Raw genomic sequence first — 21,026 nt, 5'->3', positions numbered from 1 at the left:
TTTCAATTACCTCTAGATAGCAGCAAAGCATAAACACTTATTTGTAGTGGAACAACTATCGCGAGAGATTTCCGTGCGAGACAACCTGTCGTTTTGCCCATTAGGTTTCCACTAGATAGTACAGCCACAAAGTCCAAATTTAAATTCAGGAAAACACATTTTTGTTGTTGTTTTGTCTAAATTTAGGTTTAGGTCAGCAGTGTGGTTATGGTAAGAGTTAATGTTAGGTTTAAAATCAGATTTTAAGAAGATACATTGTATAAATAGCTGGGTGTATGACTTTGTTGCTGTTCTAACTAGTTACGACCCTGACACGGGACGGTTTATCCGGGGAGAAGAGGAGCAGTTGACTCTAGGTTTTTTTAAATTATATTTTAAAACAGCTAGCTAACGTAGCTGTACACGTCGATGTCTTCGAAGTCAAGAGTACAATACAAGGGGAAAAGGTAGGTGTGGTCGGTGGCATGTGAACATTTAGCTAAAAGGTTTTGAAAATATTCAGTTGGCTAACGTTAGCTCCGCTAGCTAACCACGTTAGCGCACGAAAGTTATGTTCATGCCTAGATGGGATCCAGCTTTTATCAAATTAACGTCAGAAGTAGATTTGACCCTTCTCCTAGTTTTAAGCTTATTCTCCTAACCTGCTACAAAAAGTCAAATCTGGCGTTAATTTGTCAAAAGCCATGAGTGTCGATATAGATGTATCTCCATCGGATCTGAATCCAGTAGTAACCACCATCTTCAATTACAGTTAACATTAATTATCATACGAATCTGACATTAATATATTATCGCAGAGGAGAGCGTGCTAGCTAACGTCTAAGTGTAATTCTATTTATTGAAATTTGTACTAATTAATTCATATCATCCGTTCTTCTTATAAAACAGCTCAGCTAGCAAAATGCTAATTCGCGACGTTAGCTAGACTCGGGAGCTCATCCAATTGTATTGGTCACATACACATGGTAGTATCCAGGAGCCAATGGGTTAGATATGATTCCACCATGGGCAGCAACAACTGGCTACTAGTTTGTGTTCAGCCAAATGTGTTCAACTCAGCTAGTGTATCCAGTGACCGTATTTAGGAGGAAAACTAATTACTGAAATGTAACAGTAAGATCACTGGCCAGGCAGTGGACGCATGACCTATGCTTTGAAACATTTGGGTTAACTTGCTCACTTTTTTGTTTTTGTTTAACTAGGCAAGCGAATTCTTATTTACAATGATGGCCTAACCCGGACAACGCTGGGCCAATTGTGCGCCGCCCTATGGGACTCACAATCACGGTTGGTTGTGATACAGCCTGGAATTGAACCAGGGTCTGTAGTGACGCCTCTAGCACTGAGATGCAGTGCCTTAGACCGCTGCGCCAAGCAACACAACCGTAAGCTAAAAATAACAATTGGTGGGCTTGTTGTTTGGCTGGTGCTAACTGCTCATACCGGCATTGCGAGCTAGCTAAACAGATGGCTCTATAGCGCATGTGTGAGACGTCACGCACTCAAGAAGGCTCAACCAATCACCCGACGGTTTCTATGTCGAGACTTATGAATTGCCCCCCTCCGCCTTCCTACGGAAGATACTTATCTTGTTGTTAAGCTAATACTAGCTAGTAGGTAAAAGTATTCATACTTCATTGAGCAAACTCAAGAGATATGAAGCAGTCAGGAGACACCATTTGTTTAATTATACTAGCTAGCTAACACTTGCGGGTAAAAACCTAAAGTATTAGCCAAAAAACTTTATCGGGGTATCGTTTGAGGCCTGGTGTCAAACAAAAGGGGTATGCGGCACATGGGCACATCGCTATCTAGCTATACACTATAGCAGCTTGATTGTTATACAGTGCCTTCACTAAGTATTCATATCCATTTACTTTTTCCCACATTTTGTTACAGCCTGAATTCGAAGTAGATTGACTGTCCTATGGACAATAACTCATAACGTCTAAGTGTAATTCTGTTTTTTTTTTTTTTTTTTTTTTACAAATTAATTCAAAAGCTGAAACGGCTTGAGTAAACTGTTCAACATGTTTCCACACATATATTTCCACACTCTACTGGTCGGAGACAACACCTTGCACATCTAAACAGCCATGTTGCTAGGCAGGAATTGGTTCCTCTCATTGGTGCAGGCATGGCCCTGGCTCCTATGTGTGTATGTCATAGGACTGTTCCTCCTCACAATATCTGACCTGACCTCGACCCACATTCCTCACTCCTCCCTAATTAACAGCTGTCATACATTATCAGTGACTGAAACCAGATGTTGCCCTTCTCCACTCCATAGGGTACATGAGATTTAACCATAACATGTTCTATCAGAATGTAAACTTTCTGCACTCCCCTTTCTCACTCAATAAATTTGCATATAGCCAGTTCTAATATGTTAACATGAATAAGAATATTTCAAGTTAGAACCCAACAGAGAAGTGATCGGGTGAAATTATGAAGCCAAATGCAGCTTTACTACACTGCTCAAAAAAATAAAGGCAACACTTAAATAACACAATGTAACTCCAAGTCAATCACACTTCTGTGAAATCAAACTGTCCACTTAGGAAGCAACACTGATTGACAATACATTTCACATGCTGTTGTGCAAATGGAATAGACAACAGGTGGAAATTATAGGCAATTAGCAAGACACCCCTAATAAAGGAGTGGTTCTGCAGGTGGTGACCACAGACCACTTCTCAGTTCCTATGCATCCTGGCTGATGTTTTGGTCACTTTTGAATGCTGGCGGTGCTTTTCACTCTAGAGGTATCATGAGACGGAGTCTACAACCCACACAAGTGGCTCAGGTAGTGCAGCTCATCCAGGATGGCACATCAATGTGAGCTGTGGCAAGAAGGGTTGCTGTGTCTGTCAGCGTAGTGTCCAGAGCATGGAGGCACTACCAGGAGACAGGCCAGTACATCAGGAGACGTGGAGGAGGCCGTAGGAGGGCAACAACCCAGCAGCAGGACCGCTACCTCCGCCTTTGTGCAAGGAGGAGCACTGCCAGAACCCTGCAAAATGACCTCCGGCAGGCCACAAATGTGCATGTGTCTGCTCAAACGTTCAGAAACAGACTGCATGAGGGTGGTTTGAGGGCCCGACGTCCACAGGTGGGGGTTGTGCTTACAGCCCAACACCGTGCAGGACTTTTGGCATTTGCCAGAGAACACCAAGATTGGCAAATTCGCCACTGGCGCCCTGTGCTCTTCACAGATGAAAGCAGGTTCTGAGCACATGAGCACATGTGACAGACGTGACAGAGTCTGGAGACGCCGTGGAGAACGTTCTGCTGCCTGCAACATCCTCCAGCATGACCGGTTTGGCGGTGGGTCAGTCAAGGTGTGGGGTGGCATTTCTTTGGGGGGCCGCTCAGCCCTCCATGTGCTCGCCAGAGGTAGCCTGACTGCCATTAGGTACCGAGATGAGATCCTCAGACCCCTTGTGAGACCATATGCTGGTGCGGTTGGCCCTGGGTTCCTCCTAATGCAAGACAATGCTAGACCTCATGTGGCTGGAGTGTGTCAGCAGTTCCTGCAAGAGGAAGGCATTGATGCTATGGACTGGCCCGCCCGTTCCCCAGACCTGAATCAAATTGAGCACATCTGGGACATCATGTCTCGCTCCATCCACCAGCGCCACGTTGCATTACAGACTGTCCAGGAGTTGGCGGATGCTTTAGTCCAGGTCTGGGAGGAGATCCCTTAGGAGACCATCCGCCACCTCATCAGGAGCATGCCCAGGCGTTGTAGGGAGGTCATACAGGCACGTGGAGGCCACACACACTACTGAGCCTCATTTTGACTTGTTTTAAGGATATTACATCAAAGTTGGATCAGCCTGTAGTCTGGTTTTCCACTTTAATTTTGAGTGTGACTCCAAATCCAGACCTCCATGGGTTGATAAATTTGATTTCCATTTATAATTTGTGTGATTTTGTTGTCAGCACATTCAACTATGTAAAGAAAAAAGTATTTAATAAGAATATTTCATTCATTCAGATCTAGGATGTGTTATTTTAGTGTTCCCTTTATTTTTTTGAGCAGTGTATATCCAATCAGAGCAGCAGGATCAATGTAGCCTTCTCTTTACAGACAAACAAACTAGCCAGTTGAGTTATTTAAACCAATTAGCACCTCACTTGACTGACTGACATGAGAAAGATGTGTTCTTACTTTTTCCTGATCACTAATAATTACAAAAAATACCCTGATCATAATCTTATCCAGAAAATTGACAGAGTGAAAAGAAGGAAGCCTGTACAGAATAAAAATATTCCAAAACCAGGGTTCGTAAGGCTGGTTCATTGAGAGAACTTTTATTTTACAATGCTCCTGTGAAATGAAGCGCACTTATTTCTCAAGCTCGAATTCTCACTATTTTTATAGTTCTACTGGATGATGTTAATTAATGTCTTTGCGTTGTGACTCATCATGTGTGCTGTATGTGGCTTATTGATAACAACTCTGTTTCCTACTATAGGCAGTTGGCTGCCTAGTGATTGCAACATTGTAACTCCGATGTGAATAGTTGGCAACGATGTGTTGTTTCCAAGAGCTTATTCACTAGCATATCTAAAATACATTTAATTGCACATGATACACATCATTACTCAAGTCAATCAATTGATTCCAAATCTTCATACTATACATGACACGGGTGGCATATGTTAATCTTGCCTAGGGTGGAAGCAGAGCTGATAGCCAGGCCTGACGAACACAATAATTTGCCTCTAATTTACTTGTGTTTGCTGCGGACCTTGGCCTGCTCAGTGAGCTGCTGCTGTTGGGAAGTCAAACCTGTCCAAATTCTTGGAGCAGCTTGCGATGCTCATTAGCCTCGTCACTATGTCCTCAAGAAGGCGCGATCTTGAGGCCGTCTTCACTCTGTTTTGGAGAAAGAATCACCTCTCGGCGGGCACAGTAGAAACTGGGTTAATATTCGCCAGTTTTTCCCAGTCCTTTTTGAGGACCCTTATGGGTGAGGACCTCGTGTCTTTTGCATGAGTAAAAATAGAAACAAACACACCCGACACAGAGTTACAAGCAGCTTGAAGATTTATTAGGCTATGAAGTATATTTGCCTTTGATGTAGGAGCGCATCGACTGGTATTTCCATTTTTTAATTTTTTATTCTCCCGGACAATTTGCCTGGCAACAATTTAATTGATCGGATTTTCTCTTTTTTTAATCGACCAAAAGCCGGCTTTTACCGACTAACGAAAACCCTGTCCAAAACATCCATCCTGTTTGCAACAAGGCACTAAAGTAATACAGGCGAAATATCCTATTGGAAAACCTGGCTCCGTCTGCTTTCCACCAGACACTGGGAGAGGAATTCACATTTCAGGAGGACAATAACCTTAAAGCCAAATCTACACTGGAGTTGTTTACCAAGAAGACAGTGAAGGTTCCTGAGTGGCCGAGTTACAGTTTTGACTTAAATCTTATTGTAAATCTATGGCAAGACTTAAATGGTTTTCTAGTAATGATCAACAACCAATTTTAACATGGCTTGAAGCATTTTGAAAAGAATAATGGGCAAATATTCTCCAATGCAGGTGTGAAAAGCTCTTTGACTTTCCCAGAAAGACTCAGACAATGTATTGACTTAGGAGTGTGCATACTTATGTAAATTAAATGTTTATGTATTTCATTTTCAATAAATGTGTTCACTTTGTCATTATATGGGGTATTGTGTGTGTAGGTGGGTGAGGGAAAAAAATCTATTTAATAAATGTTGAATTCCGGCTGCAACACAACAAAATGTGGAAACAGTCAAGGGGTTGAATATTCTCTGAAGGCATTGCATTTCTAACTAGGTAGTTAGCTAGAAATGAGGCAAATCATTAGCTAGCAACCTTCTTGGCTTGTGAAGCTCCGATGCTGTGTGTGTGACCTGATCATGCGTGTAATTGATGGCACATCTTGTAGATTGAAAGACCCTAGCCCTTGATCATGACTATAAGTTCCATTATAGCTCCTGAGTGGCACAGCGGTCTAAGGCACTGCATCTCAGTGCTAGAGGTGTCACTACAGACCCTGGTTCGATTCCAGGCTGTATCACAACCGGCCGTCCCGTATTGCAGCGCACATTTGGCCCAGCGTCGTCCGGGTTAGAGTTTGACCGAGGTAGGCCGTCATTGTAAATAAGAATTTGTTCTTAACTTCTTATGGCTGCAGGGGCAGTATTGAGTAACTTGGATGAAAGGTGCCCATATCAAACGGCCTCGTACTCAATTCTTGCTCGTACAATATGCATATTATTATTACTATTGGATAGAAAACACTCTCTAGTTTCTAAAACCGTTTGAGTTATATCTGTGAGTAAAACAGAACTCATTTTGCAGCAAACTTCCTGTCAGAAAGTGAAAAATCTGAATTCGAGGCTCTGTTCCAGGGCCTGCCTATAAATGCGCTTGATATGTATTAGTATACATGCACTTCATACGCCTTCCACTAGATGTCAATAGGCAGTGAGAGAAGAAATGGAGTGTATCTTGATCTGAGGTCGAATAAGAGCTCTTGGCATGACGTGACACCAATTTCCTGTTTTCAGGAAGGCGTGAGAAGGAACTGGGCTTGCCTTCTGAAGAGCTGTCGTTATAGACGGCTACTATCTCCGGCTTTGATTTTATTTGATAAATGTGACAATATCATCGTAAAGTATGTTTTTTCAATATAGTTTAATCAGTTTATTGAATTTTTTTTCGGGAGTTTTGGCGTGTTCTGTTCTCTGAGTTTGTTGGCGATGGAGAGCTTTGCGCCACTTGGCAAGTTTTGCTTGCTAAATCGAGAGGGAAAAAGGCCGTTCTAAAACCAAACAACGATTGTTCTGGACGAAGGACCCCTTGTACAACATTCTGATGGAAGATCATCAAAAGTAGGACCCATTTATGATGTTATTTCATATATCTGTCGAACATGTGTACTATTAGTTTGCGCCCAGATTTTGGGCGCTCTCTCGCCATAACGTAAGCTGCATGTCGTAATGAAGTTATTTTTAGAATTCTAACACGGCGATTGCATTAAGAACTAAGCTATCTTTAATTTGCTGTCCAACATGTATTTTTTAGTGAAGTCTATGAAAAGTTATTTGATTAGAATAGGTGAGTGTCAGAAATATATCCGGACATTCTGGGAAAAATATGCTACGTTTTCCCAATGTATAACCACGATTTGTGCCGCTAAATATGCACATTTTCGAACAAACCATATATGTATTGTGTAATATGATGTTATAGGACTATCATCTGATGAAGTTTGAGAAGGTTAGTGAAAAAATTTATATCTTTTGCTGGTTTATTCGCTATCGCTAACGTGCCTAACGAATCAATGCTGTTGTGTGGTTGGCTATTGTAGGAAGCTAATATAATGCTATATTGTGTTTTCGCTGTAAAACACTTAAAGAATTGGAAATATTGGCTGGATTCACAAGATGTTTGTCTTTAATTTGCTGTACACCATGTATTTTTCATAAATGTTTTATGGTGAGTATTTAGGTATTTCAATTTGGTCTCTGTAATTGTTCTAGCTGCTTCGGTGCTATTTCCGATTGTAGCTGCAATGTAAAACTATGATTTATACCTCAAATATGCACATTTTTCGAACAAAACATAGCTTTATTATATAACTTGTTATAAGACTGTCATCTGATGAAGTTGTTTCTTGGTTAGTTTGGTTGGTTCTTGGTTAGTTAGGTTGGTTTTGTGCAAGCTACCTGTGCTGTGAAAAATGTCTGTGCTTTTTTGTATTTGGTGGTGAGCTAACATAAATATATGTGGTGTTTTCGCTGTAAAACATTTTAAAAATCGGACATGTTGGCTGGATTCACAAGATGTGCATCTTTCATTTGCTGTATTGGACTTGTTAATGTGTGAAAGTTAAATATTTCTAAAAAATATCTTTTGAATTTCGCGCCCTGCACTTGGACGGGCTGTTGTCATATTGAGCCCGACACCGCCCTGCAGCCATAAGCTGACTTGCCTAGGTAAACAAACAAAAAATACACATTCAGTAAGTCATTGGAGTAAGCTGTCTCCTGTATGGGGGGAGTTTTGTTAAAGAGTAACTTTCCTGAAATGTATTTTTTTTAAATTGGAAAACAGATTTAGGCTTTAGTTATAGTGAGACATCAATTCTGGTCTTCATTTTGACAGTTCGTTGCAAAGTGATATTTTAGTAGTAAATCTATCTCTTTGCCCCTTGCAGTTTAACTCTGCCATTGAAATCGTGATGTAGAGGCACCTTGAGAAGGTGCTTCTACGTCATCTCGAGGGGTTCGGTATGAAATACTCTCCCTTCTAGATGTGCTGGTTGGTACCACCTCAAGGCTTACTATAAAAGCAGGTAACATTGTGCCTTATTTGGCAATGGCCTTGGTAAGTGGAGTGTGCCAATATAATTTTCATGATGTATCCTTGACTAGACTACTGACGTTGCACAATAGGCACGTTTACGCATATGACCAAATTCAAAATGTTTGTTTCCAGCTTCATACACATCTGTGCATTGACAAAGTAAAAAAACATGTAGGCTATGAGGATTATATATTTATATTGACAGCTACATCCATCATAACAAGGGCTAGATTACAATGGCGGTCATGTCAACTTTTTGTATTTTTTCCCAACCTGCTATGACTGATTGGTGGTGCAGTCTGCTAAAACAGTTGGCTTACAGAATTTGGGTGAGGATATTATTATTTAGAGCCTACTGGATGATAACTTGTTAATAACTAGGACAGAAGAATTTATAATTGCCTTTTTCTGACATAACATAGGTACAGCAGATCCCCTTATTGTATGGGACACTTTTAAATGTGCCTTTTAGAGGCCTGCAATTCAGTACTCATCTATAAAACAAAAGCAATTTAGATCATAGGAGTCCATATTAATTAAGGAAATTGAAGGACGAACAGATAGATAGCAATAAAAACTGTACCATAGAGGCACAGAAGAAGTTAGAGGAAAATCAAAAAGACATGGAGGAACTTATTCAAGAAAGATCTTGTAATATATTATAAAAAATCAAGCGAACTGGATGGAATATGGGGGAAAATGCACCAATTTCCTTTTCAATCTTCAACATAGAAATGCAACCCCAAAAAATTTCAATACATTTGTTACAAATTACTAATTGTATGGATTTTCCCCCTATTAATAATGTAAAATTAACATCTGTACAGAAATTCTCATGTGAAGACCAAATTACAGAGGAGGAACTTCTTGATGCAATTAAAGCCTTTAAGGCTGGGAAAACTCCAGGGCTGGATGGCATACCAGTGGAAGTATACCAAACTTTTTTTGATATGCTCAGAGAACCATTATTATCATGTTTTAACCACTCCTATATAAACAGTAGATTATCGGACATGCAACAAGAAGGTCTGATTTCATTATTACTGAAACAGGATCCAGTCCATTTAAAAAATTGGAGGCCTCTTACACTTCAGTGTTGTGATGCCAAAAATTCTAGCTAAATGCTTGGTGCATAGAACTTAAAGGTATTGTCAGATATGATTCATCCTAATCAGTTTTTTTTTTTTTTTACATTGGAGATAATATAAGACAAGTACTGGAAACAATAGAATACTATGGAATAAGGGGACACCAGGCCTGGTTTTTATAGCTGATTTAAAAAAAAAAAAAAAAAAAGGCTTTTGATAAAGTACAACTGGAGTTTATATATAAATGCCTAGAATATTTCAATGCTGTAGAATCTTTTATGGGTTATGTATAGTAAACCTAGGTGTAAATAATGGCTACATCTCAGAAAGTTTTAAACTGGAGTAAAACAAGGTTGTCCACTATCGGCATATCTAGCTGTTAAAATTAGATCCAACAATAATATGAAGGGATTAGAAATCCGTGGCTTAAAAACAAAGGTCTCATTATACGCTGATGATTCATGTTTTCTTCTAAAACCACAATTAGAATACCTCCACAGCCTCATAGAGGATCTAGATACTTTTGCTAACCTCTGGATTAAAACCAAATTATGGTATTGCGTATTAGATCACAAAAAAAATAGGCTTTTACATTACCGTGTAGTTTACCAATGAAATGGTCTGATGGGCATGTGGAGATACTTGGTATGTAAATCACGAAAAAAAAGAAATGATCTCACTCCAGTAGGTTTTTAGAGAAAGTGAGAAAAATGTATAAGATCTAATACCTGACTATTTGTGGAAAAATCACCCTGATTAACTCTAGTTGACCTATTTGCTTATAGTTTTGCCTACACCTAGTGACCTGATTTTTAAATTATATTAACAAAAAAGATTACATTTTATTTGGAATGGCAAGCCAGACAAAATTTAAAGGGCCTATTTATATAACGAATATGAATTCAGATGCCAGAAATGATTAAATATTAAAGCACTAGACCTCTCACTAAATTCATCAGTCATACAAAAGTTATACTTAAATCCGGAATGGTTCTCTAGTAAATTGGTAGGAATGTCTCATCCCATGTTAAAGAATGGCCCTTTTCCCTTTATTCAGATTACAACTGCTCACAATCAAGTATGTAAATCAGATACCACCTGGAGCTTCTCCCCTGACACAGACATCTGGCTCTGTAGCATCTGTTGCCCTCTTTGTGAAGAACATGCAAACTGTTTTTTTCACATTGAGATGCAAACACGAGTCACTGAGTCAATTTGTAACCTGTACCATTACAGTAGTGAGTTCTTGTGCAGATTGTTGTTTGCGCTTTGCATGCACATATATCACTGTATCATCTGCATACATTTGAACTTCAGACCCAGTACAGACAGAAGGCAGATCATTAATGTACAGGCTGAACAGGAGGGCCCCCAGTATTGACCCTTGGGGCACGCCCACATCATAGCTAAGAGTGGGCGACAGCTCATTGCTCAATCTGACACACTGAGTTCTGCCTTCAAGGTATCATTTCATCCATCTCAAGGCATCAGGGAAAAGTTGAACTTGGACAATTTTGTGATGAGAATCTCATGGTTAACAGTATCAAAAGGTCCAGAAACACAGCCCCAACAACGCCCCCTTTGTCCATCTTGGGTGATTTCTAATGGGTGATTTGAAAAGGCATTGTCAGTCAATCAATAATATAATAATTATTTTAGCAAAAAAATGTTATCTTTAATTTACAATCTGTAGAAGCTATGATAATAGAAAGGGTCAGTCATTTTGTGAAGCATCGCAGCACAGATGAAAAATATATGGCAAATAGAAATACAAAATGGATGGTGTTAAGCGATATATGGGAGGGGTTGAATGGAGCTGAATTGTGGAACTAATAATAACAAAAGTTTATCTCAAATACCAGCAACAGTGTGTGAAAACCTTGTGAAGACTTACAGAAAACGTTTGACCTCTGTCATTGCCAACAAAGGGTATATAACAAAGTATTGAGAAACTTTTGTTATTGACCAAATACTTATTTTCCACCATAATTTGCAAATAAATTCATAAAAAATCCTACAATGTGATTTTTATGGATTTTTTTTCTTCTCATTTTGTCTGTCATAGTTGAAGTGTACCTATGATGAAAATTACAGGTTTATCTTTTTAAGTGGGAGAACTTGCACAATTGGTGGCTGACTAAATCCTTTTTTGCCCCACTGTATATACCCCAAAAATATATGGGGGATGCAAACAATTACATTGACGGAAGCAACAATCTTTCCGCAATATTAAATATAAAAACCAGTTGGCTCATAGTTCGATTATTGTGAGATCTAATCCGACATGGGGGAAATGTTTTTGATCCTTTATTTACAATATTCATCCCGTGCCCACACACTTCTAATTCTTAAAAGTGAAAGCATACTTATGAGGGGTGGCCCAGGTTGTAGTTTTACATTTTTATACACTACCCAAGACCAATCTGTGAGTTCATTTGACATTGGGGGAAAAGTTACTTTGTAAATACGGCAATGCGTGTTGGATTGAATTGAGCTCCTAATCGTTCAAGGAGATGATTGCACTTTTCTTCCCAACACAATACATAAATAAATGTGAGTCCACATTTAAAACAAAATCGGGCACACCATGAGGGATTTGAAGGCCGCCAGAAACGTGTTGTCACGGAAAAATACTGTCAGCTGCAACTGTGATAAATCCGGTTAAAACAGTGTACAGTAAGTGTATATTTTGCATTTGTGAAATTATTTTTATGTGGAATGAAAGTATAGGGCTTTATGTTTCTAGAACTGTATCGCAATTGAGAATCGATTCAGTATTAGATTAAGTATTTTGCTGTTTTGGCTGCCAGAGCCAGTCTACCTCTTGGACTTTAAGGAGTAAGGGTAGGTTCCTTAAAATAGTACATGTTGGTCTAGGAAGACCCCACCCCACAGTAGCAGATTCTCAACACATGATTGTGAAAGTTGTCTATCTATGGACACACACACACAGTGATGGGCAACTTACTGATATTACCAAAACATATTAAAACTAGTTAACATTACACGATACAATGTATCACTATAGTTAAAACACTGAACCCACTTTTTGGGGATGGCAGCCTGTCACTTGGACCCTCACTGGTAACTTTGCAAGTGTGTTGCCCACATGGAAAGTGTTATTGTTTGTTATTACAATTTCAAGAAATGTCGAATTCACTTGATTGCTTTGGGATTTCCAATAGTTCTTCACATTGTCTTAATAAAGACAATAAGTAATTGTATTATGGACCAAATCATTATTTGTGTCGTTAACGCGCCTGTGCCTGCTCTGCATTTCTTTGGTGTGACTGACAAAAGGAAAAATGCTGACAAGTATTCGCTTTGCGGTCTTAGAACCGCCTTTGAAGGGCCCTTGTTTTCCTATTCGTGGTGTACGTGCGGAATGCGAGACTTATGCCGCGTTCGCAACATCTGGGAACTCGGAAAAATACGTGGCCCATATCTCGACGTCAGAGATATTCAGCTGATGTAAGACGGGCTATATAAATACATTTGATTTGATTCAGGTCGGAAAGTCGGAGCTCTAGAAAGAGGCCCGAGTTGGAATTCCGAGTTGGATGACCGTTCAAATCTACTTTCCCAGTAGGCGCTAGTCTTCCCCCCCCCAAGAGTTCTATTTTTTTTAACGTTCGGAAGTCAGAGATTTCCGAGTTCCCATTTGATTTGGTTGCTTGAACGTAGGCTCTGAAACTCAGCCAATGACGAAGCGATCAGCCGTGGTTCGTGGCAAGATAAATCATGAAAGCGAACAATTCTCTCTCATCCTTTGTTTATGAGAGAAGGGAGCAACATCAGCGGTTTTAAACGGACAGATATCGCTGGACATTCCATAACATGAGGTAGCTATGACCTTGTAGTTTGGTTGGCTTTGTACGGTTGATTTTCAAGTATACGTATTTTTTTGCCGGTCTCTTGCATAGCCAACCTTGACTATTCAAGCCATGTAGAGACGAACTCCATTTTACCTGAGCTAATACATGTATTGACCAACCGGTTAATTGTCGAAGACGGTGCTATTTTAACATGATAAATACCTTTAAATGTGTGTCGTCTCCTAATGACCAAAGAAAGAGTAAAAGCAAGCTGCCTGGTCCAGGAGACCGTTACTTTTACTCTTAACAAACTATCAAACAAGTCTCTAACGCTGACATTTGTAGCAGTTACTTTGTTGCAAGGTACTGGTTTTATATATGGTTGAAGGTGCACTAACATCTGTGAATTTAACTATTTTACGTTTACTGTGATCAAATACTTAATCGTATTGTATGGTTAACAGTGCATTTCAGTAACTTTGCAGCTTGAGTATTGAATAAATCCTATGTCAGCTGCTTGAACAAGCACTCACATGGATGGCTGTATAGAAAGGGAAGTGTTTTAAGTGGGAGTGAGATTTTATGGCCTAAATTTTAAGCTGAATTGAAATACTTGCTTAAGCTATAGGCCTAACTGGAGTCTCAATTTTTAACATTTATTTATTGAACCTTTATTCCAATACAACCAAGAGTAACCCCACTTGTTGATTTTGAGGTGATCTGTGAAATCAATGATGGGCATCCGGTCTGATTCTGGACCTGTATTTTGCAACACATCTAATCACATTGTTTACTGTTTATTCCCCCCCCCCCCCCCCCCCCCCCAGGACCAAATCATCAACTCATCATGATAACCAACTCGTCAAGCGTTGATTATTTGAATTAGCTGTGAAGTCCTAGAGCAAAAAACGAAATGTGCACCCAGCGGGGGAGGGGGTCCAGGACTGAGTTTGAGAACCTGACCTAGAGGGCATGCTGAACATTCACTATAATTTGTCCATTGTTGTCTGTCAAAAGCCCAGCAAAATGGGTATGACAGGTAGTGATTGAGCAGCAGTTTTAGGGTGGGGTTTTGTTGTGGGCTCCCTTATGCCTGTGAGGGATGTCAATTGAGAGACCTCAAAGCTGGTGTAAAGATCGAGTTAACAACAAGCCATGAGACCAATTCAGAATGAATAGGCCTAAATATTCCTTTTAACTTAATTCCCTTGCTAAAATTTACCCCAGTCATTGCTCCCGCATGGCACAGCGGTCTGAGGAACTACATCTCAGGGTTAGAGGCGTCACTACAGACACCCTGGTTCGATTCCAGGTAGTATCACATCTGGCCGTTATTTGGAGTAACATAGGCCTTGCACAATTAGCCCAGCGACGTCCGGGTTTGGCTGGTGTAGGCAGTCATTGTAAATAAGAGTTTGTTCTTAACTGACTTGCCTAGTTACATTTAAAAAATTCATTTAAAAAAAAGTGTCTCCACACAGGTAAATGATTACAGTTTACAGCACTCAGTATATTTTGAAGCACAGTAGGCCCATCTCCCTGTGGAGCGTGGACCCTGATCGGTCACTGTAGTTACACCTGTTGGTGGTCACAATGACAAAATGAGTACTGTGATGGGAGTGTCTGCACCTTGTTTAATTTCTTACATCTCATACTTATTCCCCCCCCCCAAAAATTATTTGTGTTAAGGGATGTAAAGCAGAAGTGAAAAGGGACAGAATTCTCGCTTTCCTGTTTGTTGGTTTCAACGTAAAAGGGAACAGAAATTGAGGCTCAGTGCTGACAGTACAATATTTCCATACTCGTGCATGAATTAAACTAGCATTTGCTTTATTGGTGTATAGGCAATGAACTTGATTGTTCGAGCACACCCTATTCGGCTCACAATCGATCCCTGAAAGCAGACAGTGGCTCACTGAACCAAGGGAGGATTTAGGGCTTTTGAAAGAAAGAATAGCATTTTTCCCCCGTGTTATCAGTCTAACCCTGTAACAAGAACTGTCTCTCTGCAGAATGTCTCTTGTTGAGGAGCGAGAGAAGGCCACCCTCAGGCAGTGTGTGCAGGCCCGCTCTCAGCTGGAGGAGGCCATCGGTGGGGTGACGAGGGCTGAGGCCCAGCTCAAGGACAACTCCAGAGAGGTGAGTAAAGCCACCAAGGGGACCCTCTTACAGCCCCGTGGTCCCATCCAGGGTTGACCCCCTCCCCCGTTCTAGTGGAAGGAACCCCCACTGGGTCCGTTTGTGCTCCGGTTATGTCAGGAGCACACCGCTGGGCTCATACGAGCATTTCGCTACACCGCAATAACATCTGTATAATATGTGTATGTGAGCAATAACATTTTATTTGATTTTAATACAATGGGCTCTATGCTGTAAACACAGTGGTTTTCAGGGATTTAGGACAAGCAACATGGTTAGTCACCATAGGCTTAAGGAAGGCAGATGGGTATAGGGCGTGTATGTGTTGATGTGCTGGGAAGCCTAGCAAACATGTCAGGGTAGTCATTCGTTCCCCACAAACTGATCCATGGCATTGTTGTATGTCATAACTGTGGCAGATATGCTAAGCCCTGTTAGAGCTGTGATGTTGAAATGGGTCTTTTGAGCTGTGATAAAACGGGTCTTTGTCCTCCTGACGTGACCACATTTTTAATGACTAGTATGTGGCTCGTGATGAGGACGAGCAGAGGGACCGGAGAGACAACAATTGAAACATGACTACCGGATAGTTTCCTTGACCCGCCTTTATAAGGCAGTAGCAGGGAGAGGGCAGGTCACTGCAGTCTGAGGACACAGACGACAGAGGATCCACTACTGCAGCAGCAGCTCACGTCTCACTGCATCTTAGAGAATCATCCAGCCTTTTTCCGACTACCCAGCAGAGGAATAGGTAAAAGCAAAGGTGTTTTCCCTTACTCTTTGATGTGGATATAGTAGTTGACTGTGTTGGAGGCTAGAATCAGACTTCTGATGGGTCTATAGGTCAGTGTGCTATCTTGTCTGTGTGTCTGACTTTGCTTCAGCAGCAGGAGCGACATCTCCCAGCCATGACATGGGAGTGTGTTTGTGTGTGTATGCAGGTCTTTTTTCTTTTCTTTTTTTGCAAACTAATTTGTTAATTTCTCTTGTGTTTACAGGTGAAGTCCCAGCTTCACACCTGTATCAGCAGACACCTGGAGTTTATGCGTTCCCGTGAGGTGTGGCTGCTGGAGCAGATTAACCTTGTGGAGCAGCTAAAGGGAGAGGCTCTGCAGGCGCAGCTGCATCAGCTTCACTGTGTGAGTAGTACCCCCATGTCTGCAGCACAACACAACAATATCTGCACTGCACAGTGTCTGCTCAGAAACCTCTGAAGACCAAGTTCCATTTAGTCTCTTCTCTCTTTTGACCTTCTCATGTTACCGGTGTCATGTCTGATCTTCTCCTTTTATCTCTCTTCTGCCCACAGCTCAGAGGCCAGTTTGACATTCTCATTCATCAGCTAGAAAGCTCCAACAGCAACAATCTGGCCAACCAGCTCACCAGCTGCATGGAAAAGTAAGAGCTGCCACAATGGCCTCTGTCTTGAATTAAATGTAATTTGGGAGTCAGCATTTGCAATTATTGTTTACAGTTGGTGTTTAAGTCACGGCGCTTGAGCAATCATTTCAGTCTTTCAGTATTTGCTTCCATTATACCTCTATAATTAACTTGGGCATAGTCATATTAGAACCTGAAGGTTGGCATGTGTGTAAAGTAGGTAGATGTAGTTGACTGTGGGAGGCAGGGGCTGAAATGACTACTTCTGTGTGTTCAGGTTATCTTCCCTGAACTTGACTCCTGAGGAAACCCCTGAGATGAGCTTCCAGGCTGACACTCGTTCCCTGCGTCAGGCCATCACCTCCTTTGGAACCATTGCCACCCAGGTACGTGATCCTCTGGGAGCTACAAGAATTACACACGCACACATCTTACTAACAAAATTCACTTCAGACTGGATTATGCCCGATGTTGATTTGAGAAGTTTAAACTTTGGCTGTGTGTTTACCGGTTGAGCCTCTTCTGTCACCCTGCCCGCATAAAGCTCCCTATCTGGTCTTAATGGAGGTTTACAACTAACTCCTCTGAACACTGAGGCATAAAACTGTACTCATTGCCAGTCTTTGTGAACGTGTAAATGTTAAAGGTACATTTCATAAGATTTAGACATGTAAATGGATATATCAGTTGTTGTCAAGGAAAGCGTCTTAGAAAAGATTTCCCATGTTCTATGAAGGTATACAGTCCCATGTTCTATGAAGGTATACAGTTCTATGAAGGTATACAGTACCATGTTCTATGAAGATGTACAGTTCTATGAAGGTATACAGTTGCATGTTATCAATATTCTGGGGGGAATCTTGGGAATTGCAGTTTGAGAACAACACGGTGAAGGTATTGGATATGCTTTCCTCGCTGACTGCCTTGTGGCCCTAGTTCCTCAATCTGTGGTTACTGCTTACATAAAACCCTGACATCTCCCACATGTCCTTTAAATGTGGATAGACTGTTCATAACTTCCCTCTCTCCCTCCCCAGCACATGGAAGTAGGACCTGTGCTGAATAGTGTCCCTCAAAAATCGAATACTAGCGAGCAACCTTGGCTTCAGCAGAGCTTTCCAATCGCAGCTAAGAAACTGGTTTGTACCATGCCATAGACCCTTTCCATGTGAAGTTGTGATTCCTTTGGTTCTACATGCATGGAGTCCTCACTCACAAGGAAATGCACTGTACTGACATGCACGCCTGTTTGTTTTCTTATATGTAGAGGGTGGAGTCTGCACCTCTTTCCGACTGGCTCCTTGGAAACCGTCCAGTGACTACTACCCCAGTTGGATACCAGTCGAGCAAGAACCCACAGGATTGGTTGATGCCCCGCAAGGAAATTCAGGTGAGACCAGAAGGCGCAAAATACATTTTCTTGTTGCTTATAATTTATCTAGACTCTGCTCCTAGAAAAACAAATATTTAATTACATATATTTTCACATTAAAAAATATTTGGTCCAATTTATACCCAGACTGTCACAAAGCCAAAAAGGTAATGTTTTCTTCTCTTTCCTCTGTCGTCCAGTCATCCTGCCCCAAGGCCCCCTTTGACTTCCTCAAGTCCTGGGGCCACCGGATGGACCTGGAGCTGTGGCTGCTGAAGGAGGAGACTCCCATCAGAGAGAGAACCAACAGTATCTGTAGCACAAGCAGCAGTTCAACCTTCTCCATTGAGAAGATTGATGAGTCTGAGTTAGAAATGGCTCTGGAGGAGGAAGAGATGGCAGAGATGGACACACTGAGTGACTGGCTCATCACCCCAGCTACTGTTGCCAAGGAGACCACCAGCGAGAGCTGCCAGGCCTCTGATGTTGACAGGCAAAAGCAGGTCTCCAACCCTTTCCAGGAGAGCTTCCACGCCAGCGATTGGCTGCTCAAATCAGACTGCGGCTCTTGCTGTGACAAGTCCGTGGAGATTGAGAACCTGGGCAAAATCTTGTGCCTGAAAACCACCCCCACCTCTGCTGCCAACACACCCCAGGTCTTCAACCCTTTCCAGGAGAGCTTCCACGCCAGCGATTGGCTGCTCAAATCAGACTGCGGCTCTTGCTGTGACAAGTCCGTGGAGATTGAGAACCTGGGAAAAATCTTGTGCTTGAAAACCACCCCCACCTCTGCTGCCACCACACCCCAGACACCCAACCCTGTAGACAACTGGCTGCAGCAGGCCATTCCAGGCCAGCAGTCCTGCAAAGCCAACGCGTCCTGCACCAGCTTCTCCGAGTGTGTGTGTGATGAGAACTGTGGCAAAGAGGCCCTCTCCACCTGGCTCCTCAAGAAGGAGGGTCGGGATAAGAACGGGGTCTCAGTGGACAAAAACAACCCCAGCAAGCAGTCCACCCTCTACCACCAAGAGCAAGAACAGAAGGTTCAGGGCATCCTGGAGGCCTGGCTCTACCCTAGCAAGCCTGACAAGACCATAGGCCCCACGTCCCAAGCCTTATCCCTCTCAGTCTGGGTGTCTCAACCAGCCTCCAAGGGGGAGGAGAAGGCCAGCAGGGTGGAAGACAGCTCCCAGTTGAAAGGCCCCAAGTGGGAGAACCCCTTCAGCATACCACTGCAGACAGAGTTCTGGCTCGTACCTGCGAAGACCCACAGTAGCACTGCTGTCACACCGAGACAGGAGAGCACAAAGGAGCAACCCAGCACAGAACCAGAGGAGGACAAGTGGCTTCTACGCAAGCGGGCCAATGCTCAGGTAAGGCTATGGGTAATGAACTGATTGGGGAAACTCGGTCTTTGCATTCTTTAGTTTTGAAATCTCTCAACCACTGGTTAACCAGTGACTCTTTAGCCTCAAGCTAAAGCTGGGTCATACTCACAATACTGTGTTCCTTGGTCTGATTTCAGGAGCGACTTGCCCCTCCAACAGTATGTGATCTATTTTCCTGTATGAAAATCGGTGGAGACCAAGAGAAGGGGCTACACCGTGCACCTATACAGGTAAGAATCTCAATAGGCATTCATATTTATCTGAACTAATTTGTTAATTATTTGTTCCTGAATTCTTTATTTCCTTTCCCCCTCTTTTCCAGATGTAAAAGCTGTAACCAGTAGCTTTTTGAGGAGATTTTTAGGATTCTATTGTGGAGCCACTTTAATGCTGATCGTCGCGCACAATGTCTTGATTAACTTTTTCCTCCAATGCTCGTCTGGGTCTCATTCCCCCCTCTCTCTGAGATGTGCCTCTAGTCTGAAGTAGAGGCTGGGGTTTGTGGATGTACTGCCATCTGGATTTTCTTGAATTTGTCTTCTATAATCGTAGTACCAGCTCAATACATGAATGTTTGGTGTGAGGGAGGTGAGATTTTATTTTAAGAAACCTTTTTTATGGAATGCGGTAAAGAGTTGTCACGCATATATCACTAGTAGTATTCACAGAATTCCATCAGTCTGTGACTATCTAGTTTTCCCCCCATACTCAAATAAGACTATCAGGTAATGTAAGCTACACTTTGATTTCCTAGTAATGTTTTCTTCTGATCTGGTGAAATATTATTTTGTCTTAAACACCAGTATAGCTTTCTCTTAAATGGCTTCAAAATAGTCATCTGAATTACAAGCTTAACCTAAAGGCGTTCTCCATGACCAATAGATCTACATTTATCGCACTACCATAACTCTAGAGTTCTGGTTTATGTGCCTCAAGTTTGCTTCATTGTATTTAGTGGATACGTTGTGAAAACAGTGTAGGTTTTCCTGTCCTGAGTTGAAATTGTATCACTGCTGTGCAAGAGTTGATTGTTTTCATGTTGCAAATATGCAAGCTGAAAACGTGCCCAATATAGTAATTCCATTGAAATTACTTTCGATTGGCTGAATCGAACGAGGCAAACGACTACTGCGTAATCACGGTAGAACCGATCAAAAATAACACCTTGTATTGATAACCACTGATGTCTTTCTGCATATTACCTCTGTAGATATCTCCATAGTGGGTAAATCAAAGGTGTTGTACATGGCTCTTGAAGTGCAATGAGGAGTTGGAGAGGAGAAACACAATGGTGCTTGATGAATGCTTCTAATTGTTTTTTCCATGTTAATTTTTAACATATTAAATATTGTTTTTTCCCTGTTCATTTTTAACATATTACCATGACGTACTATCCATATGATCGCTTATCTAACCTTCTCTGCTGTTGTACCATATTTAACTCTTAATAAAAACAACACCTTGAGTTCTGTTGTTGGACTTCTTT

General features: G+C 41.6%; 1 protein-coding gene across 2 annotated transcripts; it reads left to right on the top strand.

The window, feature by feature from the left end:
• Window positions 1–102: 102 nt before the first annotated feature.
• Window positions 103–21,005, top strand: ncoa4 (nuclear receptor coactivator 4). Of its 2 annotated transcripts, none has more exons than XM_055902077.1 (10): window positions 103–446; window positions 15,274–15,400; window positions 16,399–16,539; window positions 16,710–16,798; window positions 17,058–17,166; window positions 17,818–17,919; window positions 18,048–18,170; window positions 18,353–19,525; window positions 19,678–19,770; window positions 19,863–21,005. In XM_055902077.1, exons 1-10 carry the CDS (start codon window positions 409–411, stop codon window positions 19,866–19,868), a joined length of 2,001 nt encoding a protein of 666 aa, XP_055758052.1. In that variant the 5' UTR covers window positions 103–408; the 3' UTR covers window positions 19,869–21,005. The 2 variants fall into 2 exon arrangements, with proteins under 2 accessions (XP_055758052.1, XP_055758053.1); XM_055902078.1 differs by lacking the exon at window positions 103–446 and adding an exon at window positions 12,961–13,288.
• Window positions 21,006–21,026: the final 21 nt, after the last annotated feature.

This window comes from Salvelinus fontinalis, chromosome 37 (genome assembly GCF_029448725.1).
Source record: "Salvelinus fontinalis isolate EN_2023a chromosome 37, ASM2944872v1, whole genome shotgun sequence".
Lineage (NCBI taxonomy): Eukaryota > Metazoa > Chordata > Actinopteri > Salmoniformes > Salmonidae > Salvelinus > Salvelinus fontinalis.
This window is presented reverse-complemented; position numbering and strand designations above follow the sequence as displayed.

What these genes read in the sequence shown, in the direction of transcription:
- ncoa4 (XM_055902077.1), top strand. Translation starts at nt 409, where the DNA reads ATGTCTTCGAAGTCAAGAGTACAATACAAGGGGAAAAG. An exon ending in TCAAGGACAACTCCAGAGAG is followed by an intron (nt 15,401 to 16,398) that starts GTGAGTAAAGCC and finishes TTGTGTTTACAG; the next exon opens with GTGAAGTCCCAGCTTCACAC. An exon ending in TGCCCCGCAAGGAAATTCAG is followed by an intron (nt 18,171 to 18,352) that starts GTGAGACCAGAA and finishes TCTGTCGTCCAG; the next exon opens with TCATCCTGCCCCAAGGCCCC.